Genomic DNA, 15,183 nt, shown 5'->3' on the forward strand with positions numbered 1-15,183 from the left:
CTTATCCTCAAGCTCAGTAAGCATGCTGAATGCCAGGCAAGAGAGAACTTCATCTCAGAATACCACACAATCAAGGAATGAAGATCTGAACACCACTCCATGCACACTTTTTAACTCATTTTGACAGAAATGCAGCTTTAATTTCAAAGAGAAAAAATAAAAATATATAAAATATGGCAACAAAAATTAATTTTGAAAAAAAAGGTTAAAAAATTATGGCTTCAGTTTAACAATTATGAAAAATGTACACATCTGCTGTTCACAAAAACAAGCAAAAACCAAAAATAAAATCTTTCCGGTCATTTTCAAGGAAATGAAAAGTTGAAAATTAAAAGTATAAGTCCTTACCTGCACCAAATTGGAAATCAGCATAGGAAGCATCGACAGTGGGAAACGTAAAATGTTAAACAATGACAATGATACAAATGCCGTTTTCGAGTCCAGCACATTTTCTTCCTTTGAAAGTATGAATGACGCAAAGGAGACTAGAGATACCTAAACAGAGCAGACAAAAGTCAAATATCCTTTGGTATTTTCTGGCAATACATGAAGACTGACGTCTTTCTTTATCTTTTTCTAAAAATCTCATGGCCCTGTTAACAAATTTCTAATCAAGTAATTTGACTCCAGTATTCTTCGCTCTCCAATTGCATGTACCAAATTTCCTGAGAATAATAGTGTCTATGTTACAATGGACCAAAGGCTGGCAGTAAACCACTCCTTTCTCACATGGAAATGAGAAATAGATCAGGACTGTAATGTAAAAATCCACTGTTGATAATCGCCCAGGGAAAACGATGATCTCCTACACTGTTCTATAAAAATGATGAAATACATGGAGAAGCTGTTCCATTGTTTGCAAGTTCCCTTGTTCGACATCAATCAGAATCTTAATTGTGGATGGTATACTAAATTTTGGAAGCAAAAGGGGAGGGGGTAAAATTTCAATCACTTTCAGTATGCCAGATGAAGTGCAAAATGTGTGAACTTGTTGGAATGTGATTGTAATTATTTAAGTTGTTATCTGGGAGCCACTAAATTATGCACACAAAAACAGCTTACTGGAAGGAGCAGCAGCACATTTCAATTTAGAAAAATACAGGAGTAACAAAGATTTCATTAGGTAAGTATTAAGAATATTTATTACGTATTACACAAGAGATCCACTGTGATGTAACCACTAGTGCAGCCACTAACCTTAGTTTATCTTACATCACCTTTAAATGAATACAAGCATTTAACCTAATAAAACAGTTTTATACAGAGTAATATGTTGTTGGACTCTTCTGATATTACTAAGGTACAAAACTAATGTTGTGAATATTCCAAACATTACCCACATTTAACGAACCAATCCCTGTAAAGAATTATGGCACAGTATTCTATCAGAAAACCAACTAAAAAAAAGTTACAAATCTTTCCCACTTTACCAATCAAATCCTTAAGCACAAGCAAGTGTTACACATTACTACAACCTCCACATAACCATGAACACCCCCCTGTAACCAACATAAATGTGGGTGGTGTGAAACAATTCCAAGACATATTCAGTGCCATGAGAAATCAAAAAGAGAAAGAAAGATTGAAACAAAGAAAAAGCAAAGAGAAGCGTAATGGCGGGGAAGGCCTACAATTAAGATTGGTTCAGGCTCACCTGTACGACAAACACTATTAACATAGGAAGCATGGTCAGGGGCATACGGATCATGTTGAACAGGGTTAGGCATACAAATGCCTTCTCGGGATCCAGAACATTTTTCTCATCCCACATAATATATGTGGCAAAGGTTGTTAGGGATACCTAAAATGCATGTCATAAAAACATTTAATGAACATTATTCATATAATACTTGTGTAATTTATAGTAAACCTGAACCAATAACCACAACACACAAACGTGTCCTTAAACTGTGAAATATTCTTTGGAGTTTTATTGCTGATGACTTACATTCGCAAATATGACTACCTTTAATTGCTTATGGACCATTCACTGGCTCTCTTAGTTTGCTCACTTCAGAATAGTAATGCAAGAATTTATATACTCATAAGGACAAGTTTATGAATTGTTTAGCTTTAAAATTTCACCAAGTCTGCAGTAGCTGTGGAAAAAGTTTCTCATTAATATTTGTTCAATTTCACCACATCTTCAGAGTAAATATATTTCCATATTGATTGTTGCTGCTGCCGTCATTCACTGTAACTGTAACACTTAAAAAAAAAAAAAAAAAAAAAAAAAAAAAAAAAAAAAAAAAAAAAAAAAAAAAAAAAAATCAGCATAAGATAATGTTAGAAGTGTGTCAAAACATGCATGTATTGCTGTGTTATAACAGTCAAATTACATAAATGATGGGAATAATTTCTATTTTCTGCATACGTAGGGTCAGCGTTAACGAAGTTGCTGATGTGATATTTGAAACAATATCCAGTGTGCTATTTTGAGTCAAGGATAGAATTTGCCTTCAAAATCATTAAAGCTGCGACTCTTTCATAAGCAGAGTTATAAGAGAACAATTCCAGTATTTCATTATTTAATCCATGAGAAAAAAAAAAACCAACCACAGCTACCGTAGTTTATCACTGCTAAAATCAATAATTATCAATTGTTTTGTAATAATAAGTAAATCAATATTGTTTGAAATACCCCATCAACAATCTTCGTTGGGACTGACTACCTACGAAACAGAAAAACCATGTCCGGGAAGAGGGGGGGGGGGAGGGGGGGGGGAGGGGGGGGGGGCAGTACATGTTACAATCTAGTATTAACAAAAACAAAATACAATTTCTATTAACAAAAGTGTACTTTGATAGTGTATAAATACTTTCACACAAATAAAAATGAAAACCTGGACATCACTTATAAAAAGGATCAAAACTCTGTCTAGTTCCTTCAGTGCAACAGTCCTTTGCTGACATCAGTGATGATTGGAATCTGTCCCAATATTGTAACTGTAAACCACATTCATTGCCTGTCGTGAAATTGGTATGAATGTACTGGATTATCAGATTGTTCAAGAAATTCCTCACAAACGTTAATGTATGTTGTTTTGATCTCTGTCATCAAACCTGTAGCATACTTTTTGTAAATTTATGCACATTCAAGTTTACACTTTAAATCTCTTGACAAACCAACAGTCCAACTTCTGCACATTCTCTAACAATGCCTTAGCACTATCAAAAGCATGGATTCTTTAAATTTCATTGCTTACAGTTAAGGTAGTTGAGGACTATCTATCCGATTGATGACCAGTTCTAAACTGAATCATCTGTAACATTGTCATTCACACGGAGTATTATCTTAGTAAGCTTGCTTCAAAAGTTCAAACATTTTTGTGAATGTTTCCTCACTTCCATGCTTAATTTCACATAGCACTGTTGTTCCACATGGCAAAAATTGCTGTAACATAGTAGCACCATTGATTTCAACAACAGCAACAAGTCTGAAACCCAATACTTTATTAACCATGTCAGAGAATGAAGTTATTGAAGAGATTGTGACAAATACAATGCTGCAAACAATATGTTACTAAAATACTTCTTTATCACTTCAAAAAGTTTGGGCTTTTTTAGCAGATGCTATTCTCTTGAATATTATAATCAGCAGAATCTCACAAGCATTTCACACACTAAGTATCGTCCACTGAATAGAAAGTAAGTAGAGGTGAAGATATGTTGGAATAAGTCTAAAAGTTCCCTATCCAGCTTCTCGCTAATGAGGAACTACAATTCCTGCAATGGTACTCGAGTAAAAAGTGAGACTATGTCAAAACTTGGGAGTATATATGATGGTGCAAGTCTTAAGACTTTGAGGAGAGAGCACTCCAGTCATCGGATTTGAAACCTGTGGGTTTGTGGCGATATATGGACGACACTTTTGTTATCTGGCCTCACGGCACTGCTGAATGTATTTCTTGAGCATCTTAACTCGCTTCATCCCAGCATCAAATTCACTATGGAGATGGAGAAAAACAGTGAACTTCCATTCCTGGACATGTTGGTACGGAGAAAAGAAGATGGCACATTAGGTCAAGCAGTGTACCGTAAACCAAAACATGGAGTTATACTTACAGGCCACTAGCTGTCACCATCCTATGCAACAAAGTAGCATACTTGGGATGTTGGTTCACAGAGCACGAGCCATATCAGACTCTGACAGCTTATCCAATGAGCTACTCCATCTGCGTACCACTTTCCAACAAAATGGATATTCCGAACAGGAGATTCGCCGTGCCTTACACCCGGGAGGAACTGAAGAAGGCAAAGAACAAAGGGGAGTGGTCATCTTGCCATACTTAGGCAGTGTCTCTTCAAAAATAGGAAGATAATTGAAGAGGTATAAAGTTAAATGTGTCTTTCGTCTGCCGGCAAAACTCAGAGCTCCTTGGGCTCATCTAAGGACAGCCTTGGCCTAAGAAGACCCGGTGTTTATGAGATTCCTTGTAGCTGCGGCAGTTGTACATCGGACAAACTTGTCGTACTGTAGAAGAGAGGTGTACTGAACACCAACACTACACTCGTCTGGAGCAACCAGAGAAGTCTGCAGTGGCCGAGCATTGTCTCAGTACAGGCCATTCTATGAATTATCAACACACCAAAATTCTCACATCGACGAGTTTGTACTGGGACAGTGTTAGTAAGGAAGCAGTGGAAATACGTAGCTCGACGAATCTTCTAAAAAGAGACACGGGCTTTCAGCTCAGAACAGCTTGGGATCCAGCAGTGGCCATATTGAAGTCGCATCGAGCGAAGAGGAGTACTATTGGTCATACGACGGATGACGATTCGCCAGCAACATAAGAATTTTGTTCACAATGGGAGGATGGTCACGCGCCAATGCGGATGTGCATTTTTGCTTGCGGCTTCTGACAGAGGTCACTGGGGCAGACGATGGCAGCGCAGACCAGAAGCGGCAGCCTCTGCGCGTGCACTGAAGTCTTTCGTTCTTCGTCTTGCAGGAGCCGTTGCTGTCCTTCCAATTATTGGTTGATATCGTCACTATTGGCCATCGAATTTGGTGCCTTCATGCATGTGCACTTCTTGCATAAGATTGGCATAAATAGGGGGCTATAGTCATGCCTTAACAGTGTGTTCGTCGCACCTGAAGATGTCGGCCAGTTGCGCTGATGAAATATTGTGGAGTTTTCACTATGACATCCGACGTCTCACCCAAGAACCATTTATACAGTATTAGAGTGGTCTTACAGTTTCCATCCTACAAAGCTTTTCTACAAAAAGAGCTGTACATACCTTCATTAAAAACTGATACAGATCAAGAAACTCAAACTTTTTGACTTGGTAAGTAATATTAAGAGCATCTTAACAAATTGTGCGTAAAATTCTATTAAAAAATTTAATAATTGTGGTACTGATGATGTGCTTTAATGGGTCACAAAACACACATTACTGCTATTATTGATTCCATTAAGAAAAAATTGTTATCCATTTTAAGAAAACAATGAACACCGCTTTCCAAATGCTGCTGGAACTGTAAGTGCTAGTACATAACAGATCATTCCACTCCCACAATGTTCTGCTTCATATCAGCCACTATGGAACAGAATCCACTGATGAATGGATCAGTGAATGAGTAAATCAGTGAAGTAGAAGACCCTTTGAATCTGCTGTACAATCTTTGCATGTACACACAATCCTTAATTCTCTCTGTTCACATTTGCAAGAAGTTTCAATATAATTCTGCACCTGCATGCTGTTAAAAGGTTTTCACAAGTGATACACTTTTCATAAAGCTATAGCAATTGACACAATTATCTTTACAGCAAGGTAAATACAAAGAACCTCAACCTTTACTTTTACACATTTCCACACAGCAACCACTTCATCATTTCTGTTCAGTTCAGAAAATTTATCCACTTTCTACCATATAATTTTATGTCAAGCAAAAGTATGCAGTAGCACATGCGCATACCATGTGAATGCCTGAAAAACTTTCTGTATTTAGCAAGTACTTGAAATATTGAATCCTTTTCCCTCAATATAAATGTAAAAGGAACGTTAAGTTACTGATGTCATATATAAATTAATTATGTTGCCTTACCAGGAAAGGAGCACAGGACCATATAAATGATGTTATTGCATTGAGATATGCCAATTGCTTCAGTACTTTGATTTCTTTGTTTCTTATTCTTGAAACCTCTTGTTCAAATGATGGCTCCCAAGCATACAGTTTTAAAACTTTCATCCCATTTAGGACTTCATTCATAAGTTTTACCCTTTCATCTTTATATTTCATTTGACGCATCTGAAGTGTTTTTACTCTATTTGCTACATAGGCATTAAGCGGTATCATGATTATCATGACTGCGAGACCAGCAAGCACGGATGGACCTGTATTCAGAAACCAAATACAATGTTTTAATTTAATGTTTACAAACATTACTGGTTTACAACTGTAATGAAACCGAGATGGGAAAAGTATACACAGACACACAGATCAAGATAACCTGTGATCTTAGTAGATTAAACACTATTACCATTTACCATTAATTACCATAGTTACACCATTCACCAGTCAAGACTGGATAGACTGCTTCAGTTTTACACAGTTCAGTTTACAGATGCATTATAATACAAGAATAAATTAGCCTTAAGTATAGTGTAACACTTAACGACAGAGTGTGAGCATTTTTTAGCAAGTACATGTTCACCCCATTTCTGAATTTTTAGGCAGTCCAATTTGCCATTTCACTGAAAAAGAAGAAATTTAAACTGTATAGGGGTTTTTCGTGCAAGTTTTGTGACATCTTTTCTCAAAATTTCACCAATTCTGAACATTTTAACAGCCACTGTTGGAAAACAGTTTGGAATTTCTATGTTTTCCGTACTGTGCATATTATAATTGTGAACATATTTTCTTTCACATACGTGAAGCAAGTGAAGACAATGATTGAAAATAGTCATCACTCCTAGATGTGTGTAGCAGTAGTAATATTTTATTGCAGCCTGTCGTGTGACCTCATAGTAACAACTATAGCTGATATGGCTATGGAACAGTGAATAATAAACTGTAAAGTTATTCACATCTCACAATACATCCACACATGGAAGAACCCGAGTGTAACTTCTCAGTACAAATGAGGTCTTGAGAGTGACTGGCTGAAGAAATTCAAAATGACTTTTGAGTAAGTTATTCCAACATTAACCAGAAAAGAGTTAGGGAAACTTCCATTTCATTGGGTCACTCCTCAGGGGACCATATTTCAGCTATTTTACAAACACATTAAATCATTTGGTACACTAGGTTATAAAAGCTTGAAAGCTGTTTAATTTGCTGAAAATATATGTATAACCATTAGAGATTCAAATCAGAAATGAATAATGATGCACACAATGTGTCAGTGGAAATGAGTTCATGGTTCACTGCTAATATTCTGACTCCACTGAGATTTAGCACAAAATAGTCAGTTTCTGACATGATTTTGTTTGGGGTTACATTACTCCATCACAATGACTCTATTGTAAAGGCAGTGAATGACACCAAATTTTCAGAGAAGAGTAGATAGAAATCTCACATGGAAGGTGGATGTATCAGCAGTTGACTGCAACTACATTTAAAAGCGAAGTATTTTACATCAGCATTTGATGTAGTGAAATGGGCTTACATCACATAGTTTCATTCTGTCCTGTACAAACCGTAGCATGGGGGGTAAACAAGCCAGAAAGAATATTCTTGCTATGAAAGTGTATTGTCCAAAATGAATGTGTTTTGTCACCAACTTTGTGTAAGCCATGTAACTGATTGATTTTTCTCAGTTAACAACAAGAGTATGATACAGGTGCTATTGTTTTTCTGAAGACAGCACAGGAATTTTACCTGGTCCAGTCACTCACAATTGGATGGTAAATGTGACATGCACAAACTGCACAGACAGTAGGTAGACCCAACAAAGTTTGTATAGTGATGAAATATGAGACTTATAAACAGGAGTAGTCATTGCAACATACAGGTCTAGTGCTCGTTCTACTTTTTGCTATGGATATACAGGGTGGTCGCAAATCCCCGTTACAAACTTCTAGGACATGTAGAGGGTAGTGAGCACATAACATTTTGAATACGAACCCATATCTGGAAATGTATCGTCTCCGTTCTACAGCAGTTTCAATGCAGATGATTATCTCATCCACACCCACATGAGGAATGTACTTAGGCATGACCCAGTACAATTGTTGCAATCCATTTGAAAAGAATACCGACTCATTCCATTATTACTTATGCATTTGCATTACAACATACACTTTATGGTTGACATTAGTCAACAACAACAAGAACTCAGCATCTACAGCACCAGCCGCAAAGTACCAATGCATTACAACAGCAGCTCGATGTGACGACCACCAACGTTGTTACACACATTGTACCTCTGAAGCATGTTCTGGTACACTCACTCTATCGCACCTGGTGTGTCTTCAATGTCTTGTGCAGCGGCCGGAACTCATACCACCAGATCTTCCTCTGTCTCTAGAGGAGCCTCATAAATTAGGCTCTTCATACGATTCCACAAGATGTAATACATAAGAGTTAAATCCGGCGATTGTGGCAGCCATGCAGTTGGACCACCATCCATCTTTCACCATATCATCTGTGGAGATGTCTCCAGACAGCCAGTGAAAAGTGAGGTGGTGCTCCATCATGCTGAAACCACATTTCCTGATGGACATTCAATGGCACAGCTTCCAAGAATGGGTTCATTAGGTGTCGTAGGAAGACTAAATATGGAGGACCCATGAGCTTGGATGGAAGGACGTATGGTCCAAACACATGACCGTCCAGAATACCTGCCCAAACGTTAATTCCAAACCTGCCTTGAAATCCCTGAAAATACGTGGCATGGGGGTTTTCATCCACCCAGACATGGCTATTTCGAGCATTCAGAACATAATCCCTTGTGAACCTACATTCATCTGTGAAGAGAACTTGATTTGGAAACAGGCGCACGTCGATGCAACGGTGCAGGAACCATGTGCGAAAGGCAACATGTTGTGGAAAGTCTGCTGGACTCCTAGTGTGTGCCCTTTGCAAGTATATGGGTGTAATTGTTGATCATGCAGGACGTCCTAGATGATACTGTGACTAACAGCCATTGCACACGCAATTATTCGCGAACTCATGGATGCGCTATCTTCAGTGCAACACAGTACACCTTCTTCAAATTCAGGAGTGCGGCGTCGCTGTGGAGCACCACAGTCCTGCCTACTCACAGTGAAGGTACCCATTTCTTATAGCCACTGTGTAACTTGGGCAAACAGTTTGTGCGATGGAATGTGATGGTGTGGAAAACTTTCGTGATACAGTCAACTAGCAGCTCTTCCGTTACCTCCGGCTTTGCCATACTTAAGGAGCATGTCTGTGTATTCCGCAAACGTGTACTGCGCCATGTTTCCTCTATCGGGGATGCACAGGTATTGACTCAGTCTCACAGCAAAGCTGAAAATAAGTGAAATATGGGGATCGTTTGATGTAGTACACGTCATTGTGTCTATCCTTTTGCATACCAGGACAGGGAACTCAGACGTTTCTCTTGCCCTAAGCAAACGTTGACGAGGTACACATCTGAATTGAAACTGTCGTAGAACAGAAACGATACGATTCCGGACATGGGTTCCTATTCAAAATGTTATGTACTCACTACCCTCTACATGTCCTAGAAATTTTTAACAGGAATTTCTGACCACCCTGTATAGTACTAGCAAGATATTACAGGAAATAAAATTTTAATTCCACATAAATACATTATGTATGGTGGTTACATGGGTTGCTGTTTGTACACAACAATAAGGCCAATACTTGACTGGAATGTGATGAGCCTCTCAGCCTTTCTCAGAAAGCATCTATCACTGATAAAAGATGAACATGAAACTTGCATCTGGATTACCGCAATATTTAATAAAAGAAATTGATGGCTCTTTTTGTTTACCTGTTTTTAAATGCTAATTTTGTTACAGTTTATTGTACTCATGTTTTGGAAGATTTGTTTTCCTTAAATGCACTGTAGGTAATAACTTACAGTGCCACACTTACTAGATGCTACGTCTCCCATCCATCCCATTTCCACGAGTGCAGATTTGGAAGACATACATCGTTTTCCATAACTCCATAAATTTACTATTCAGTGTTAAGACATCAAAATGTTTTAACACGGAAACAACGTGAAACAAGTTGGGTGTGCATTTTAGTCAATAACAGATCTTCAGAAAACCTTTTACAGATGTAGGAAACCTTGGTATGATATAATGTAATAAGATGGGTATCACTGTTTGAAGTAAGAGAACAGATTATTATAGGCAATGTCCAATGTATTATTCCACATTTTTGAAACTATTATGGTGTTATCTAAACAGAAACAACAACAGCAACAGCTAATGTCCAAACCAAGAACACGCAGTCAACTTCACATGAGGAAAGGTAACATCCCTGAATAAAGTATGAAGTACAACTGTAGTCCTCTAACAGCTGAGGCTGTGAATAGCTCTATCCACACAAAATGGAGGACAAGAATAATTCACTGAGAAATATATGCTAGCTCTCTTTATCAGTTTTAGTCTGCCACAATTACTTACTATAATAGGTTTTCATATCTTTAAAAACATTGTCCCAAGAAGTAATGACTATATATTCTCATGCTTTTTACCGACGTCACACTCACCAGACACAAAATTTGGAAAGTGATTCCAACCTCATATGCATTATTCATGAAGTAAGATCACACTACTGTAAAACTACTAAATACTGCTTCTGTACCTGCGCCAGTCTGGGGGGGGGGGGGGAGGCTTCCATTTCTAACATTAGGCTGTCTTTGTATGAATATCTGGTGTATTGGTGTTGTTTGGGGGAGGACACCAAACAGAGAGGTCATCGGTCTCATCAGATTAGAGAAGGATGGTGAAGAAAATCGGCCATGCCCTTTCAAAGGAACCATCCCGGCCTTTGCCTGGAGCGATTTAGGGAAATCATGGAAAACCTAAATCAGGATGGCCAAATGCAGGATTGAACAGTCGTCCTCCCGAATGCGAGTCCAGTGTGCTAACCACTGCGCCACCTTGCTCGGTCTATGAATATCTGGATTTTATATTTTTGACAGCTGAGGTTGCACATACACCAATAACTTGAATTTGAAGTTAACAGAAGGCATTACACAAAACTATCTGTCTTTGCAAATGTAGTGATTTTCATACATGGCAATTATGTTGTCAGACTTATGTAATTTGACTTATTTATTTATTTATGTAGCTTGATTTCATTTATGTAATTTGATTAAAGTTTTCTCTGGCCCTTTGCTCACCTTCCTAACAGTTCTGAAAACTGAAAATTAAGATTAAGCTTTTCTCCTACGTAAATTAAAGAATCTTCATACCTACTGTTTTAGATCTCTTTCAAATGTTTTTGTTGGTGTATTTCTGTAAAGATTAAATGTAGTCCTCAAGCAACAAACATGGATAAATTTCCCTCACTCTTTGCCAAGTGTTGTCTATGACATAGTACTGCATTGTAAGTACAATCCAGGCATTCTCTAAACAGAAAGTGACTGCATTCCATTGGCCACAGTAGATGTCAGAGCTGCACATCACTGTCAATATATACACAATGCTTATGCTCTTGTATCCATCTAGAGCCTTCTCCACAAAAGAAGTGAAATCTGAAACTGCAGAACAACCTTTTTTTTCCTTTCTTTCTAGCACTTTTCCTTTCTGCAGTGTTTCTTACATTTTATAACTATTTCAGTAAGTTAGTCCTGGAAAAGGACAGGCCAAAGAAAGCGTACAACATTTCTGAAACTATGTTCACATTCTTGCTTTTTCCTCAGTAGCAAAATTATCCTATCTTATTATGGTTTGTTACATATCTTTCTCCACATTGCCCATGTGTAATAGAACTTCAAGCAGCCAAGAAGGCACGCAACTTCTCTAATGAACAAGATTTAAGGAAACCTGCAGAAGTGTCAGTGACTGACCATTTGATTTCTTGCAATTTAGATTTGCACAAATCCAAATAAATAATAGAGATCTTTATTAGTGTCTATATCTAGTCAATTTAGATGTGTCTATACAGAGAAAATGAACTGTTTGCTTACCTAAGATATCCCAGAGAAAATACAGGGCTAGTGCGATCTGTAAAGGAGCAGACCAAATCATATTCAGATAGGTGGTAAGATCCATTAGTTTCTGGGCATCCACTGACATCAAATTAACAATTTCTCCAACTGTTGATTCCTTTCTTGCCGAGTTTGACATACGAAGTGCCTTTAAACAAAAAAATAAATCAATAAATGAGAACATAACATTTGTGAAGATACAAAAGAGAAAGAGAGAGTGTATATGCTTACTTTCACTAGCAAAAGAACAAGAGCTCTAAAGATAATTTGAATGCTGTTTTATAGAAGATTGATACTAGACAATTGAAACCTGCAGTGCTCCATGTGTCTTAAGTAGCCTCCTCCTCCTCTAAATGGGAGAGGTTTCCACGTCCTTATCACACCAAATTCTTTCTGGAGTATTTTCTCATATCAATTTCTGAAGTGATCTGCAGTATCCTTTCATATTTTCATGTCTTAAGTATTTAATGAACAAAAATCCTGCTTGCCACTATCTGTAAGATATTGTAAGCCTCTTGCAAAGTATAAAAAATATGATGGCTTTTCTGAGCCTTCACAACCTTTTAACTCCAAACAGCTGTAGTTACTGTTGTTTTACTGTGCATTAACTATCATGGACTTTTGTTTGCATGAGCAGTCAGTCAGTTAGCCTACAGGTCATAAACAAAATGAACATTAAGAGTTAACTGGAATCCATTTTCTTCAACTCACTCTGATTCAAGATGAACGAACTTGCCCGGCCTGCGGCTACACGCGTTTGGAAGTATGTGCGTTTTATTTTCTATTTTCATTATTTTAGTAAATTGGTATTTCTCATTGTAAGTTTATGTAATTTGTAAGGGGAAATATGTGAGTACATATAAAATTTGATGATGTGGAAGATATTTTTGTATTGCCCATGACAGGCTTCATATAATGCTAAAAGCTGAACTAAAACAGCTCAACTCTTCTAGCTGTCATCCTGGTCTCCACATATGGATGAATAAAATTTCAATATTTACAATAACATCAATATTAAAAGTACAGTGCACCAGTAAAAACTTTTGTTTCTTCACAGGACTTAAATTCTTCTTTAACTGCTGCATCACCATTACTCACTCACTTTTTCATGGCAAACGTCTGCTCTTAAAGAAAGGAGGATTTGTGCAACAACATAAAGAAAATAGTTGCTTCTTACTTTTCTGTAAACTGCTGCTATCACTGCAGTTCTGACACGGAGTCCAACGATGAACATACGATGAAAGTACTGTGCCAGCACCAGTGTTTGTACTGCTGCTGTTGCAAACATAAGACCTGCGTAAGTGTATCCCTTCCACATAGGCTCATTTCCTTCCACGAAGGAGATGAGCAACCTGAGAACATATCGAGCAGAATGGGTAAGAAAGTTTAGGTTTACAAATATTTCAGATTATACTTTAACTTGCAAAACACTGCTATAAAAAATTACACATTACAGGTTACAAACTAATCCAAACTGTGTGTTGTGAGGTACTAACTCACGGAAGATCACACTGGAAGTTTAAAAAATTATTGCTGAGACTGTGTTACTACAGTTCTAACTCAAATTAAAATTATTTGTTACATAATTCTGAACACCTTTGTGGTTTGTTCCTCAACTTACAGCTCTGAACATTATATATAAACTGTTAGACAGTGCATTGTCACAATGAAGTTGCAGCTTACGGGCAACCTTAAATCCTTATTTATAAACACTGGCTATTTTACCCAAAATAAGCTTTGCAGATATACATAACAGTTGCCGAGTCAAATCCAACGATACAGCTACAATCTTAAATACTAAAAATAACATTGTTCAGATCAAATGAGAGATTGCAGTCACCATTTTAAATGTGAAAATAAGAATTTTTTGTAAGTCAAAACACAGTTTTCCTATTAGCCAAATCTGTCTTTTTATTTTGAAACAGCAAAACACAGACAATTTTGAAGGCTTACACTTTTGTGGCAGTTTCCTGTTCTCACTAACTTGTGCCTTGGGATGTCAATATTTGCCTTATGTTTGGTACTGTTTAGTGAACTGCTTCCACAGCAACATGTTCATCAATAATGTTCCTGACAAAGAGTGCGGAGATATAATTAGAGAGAGTCACAACTGTTTTGTTCCAAGCCTGTTAAAAAGAGGGTAACAATGCTCCATGGAGGCAGCATTTAATATTAAATGGACATGTTTTATGAGGGGCAAATGTCATCTACGTAATCCATATGAGATATGTCATTGAAAGACCCAAAATATGTCATACATAGATAATTACTAATATACACATCTCTCAGGTTCTACATGTGGTGGGATACCACTAAGATCTTTTAGCGAATTCTATGGTATGTTCTTCCCAATCCAATTAGGCAATTAGGCATCTATATGAATTCCTCAAAGTCTGAATTTTATTTTATTTTTTATTTTATTTTATTTTATTTTATTTTTTTTTTTTTTTATTTTTTTTTTCGGCAAACCTGAGAGAAGCTGTTGGGTGTTGTCTGAATTACAAACAAGTATATTGGCCGCAAAACAATTAAATGCAGTGCGAAGTGTTTCCCACGTACTCTTATCAAGGGATGTAAAAATGCGCGGCACACAATGGGACATTTCACATGTCACTGATGGCCACAACAGTGGCAACAAATGGGCCAGAGACAGAGTCCTGCAGAACACTAGTACTAATTTTTACTAAAGGGTATGTTTATTTCACCTGAGAAACTTTCTTCAGTTGTTGGAGTAAGAGGAAATTACTGCTAATGTAGACATATGTACACCACAAAACTCAGATTTTGTAATATTTTAAAAGAAATGCATCAAGTGTGTTGCTCAGATTTTTTTTGCAGGATTTATTCCACAACCCATTTGTGTTTAGAGACAAGTCCTGCACTGCAGCTTTTGCTCACACAATACATGTGGCACCATTGTCTTGTTTTTCAAAATCTGGTAAAGTATTATCAACAATTACCAGAAACTTCAACTATTGCGCATCCTTGATACCTGCTCTGTTCATTACCATTGCCTGCCATCATCGAATATATAGTCCAATGATCATGACTTTTGACCAAAACGGGTTACCACTGCCAA

The 15,183-nt window shown here is 37.3% G+C and overlaps 1 protein-coding gene across 1 annotated transcript in view; it reads right to left on the reverse strand.

The window, feature by feature from the left end:
* Positions 1–15,183, reverse strand: part of LOC124802918 (multidrug resistance-associated protein 1-like) — a 370,137-nt gene that overhangs the window by 119,290 nt on the left and 235,664 nt on the right. Inside the window, 4 exon segments of the mRNA XM_047263989.1 lie at positions 1,655–1,801; positions 6,053–6,342; positions 12,084–12,252; positions 13,282–13,456. Of these exon segments, the coding sequence (XP_047119945.1) occupies positions 1,655–1,801; positions 6,053–6,342; positions 12,084–12,252; positions 13,282–13,456 (781 nt within the window).

Source organism: Schistocerca piceifrons, chromosome 6, assembly GCF_021461385.2.
Source record: "Schistocerca piceifrons isolate TAMUIC-IGC-003096 chromosome 6, iqSchPice1.1, whole genome shotgun sequence".
Taxonomy (NCBI): domain Eukaryota; kingdom Metazoa; phylum Arthropoda; class Insecta; order Orthoptera; family Acrididae; genus Schistocerca; species Schistocerca piceifrons.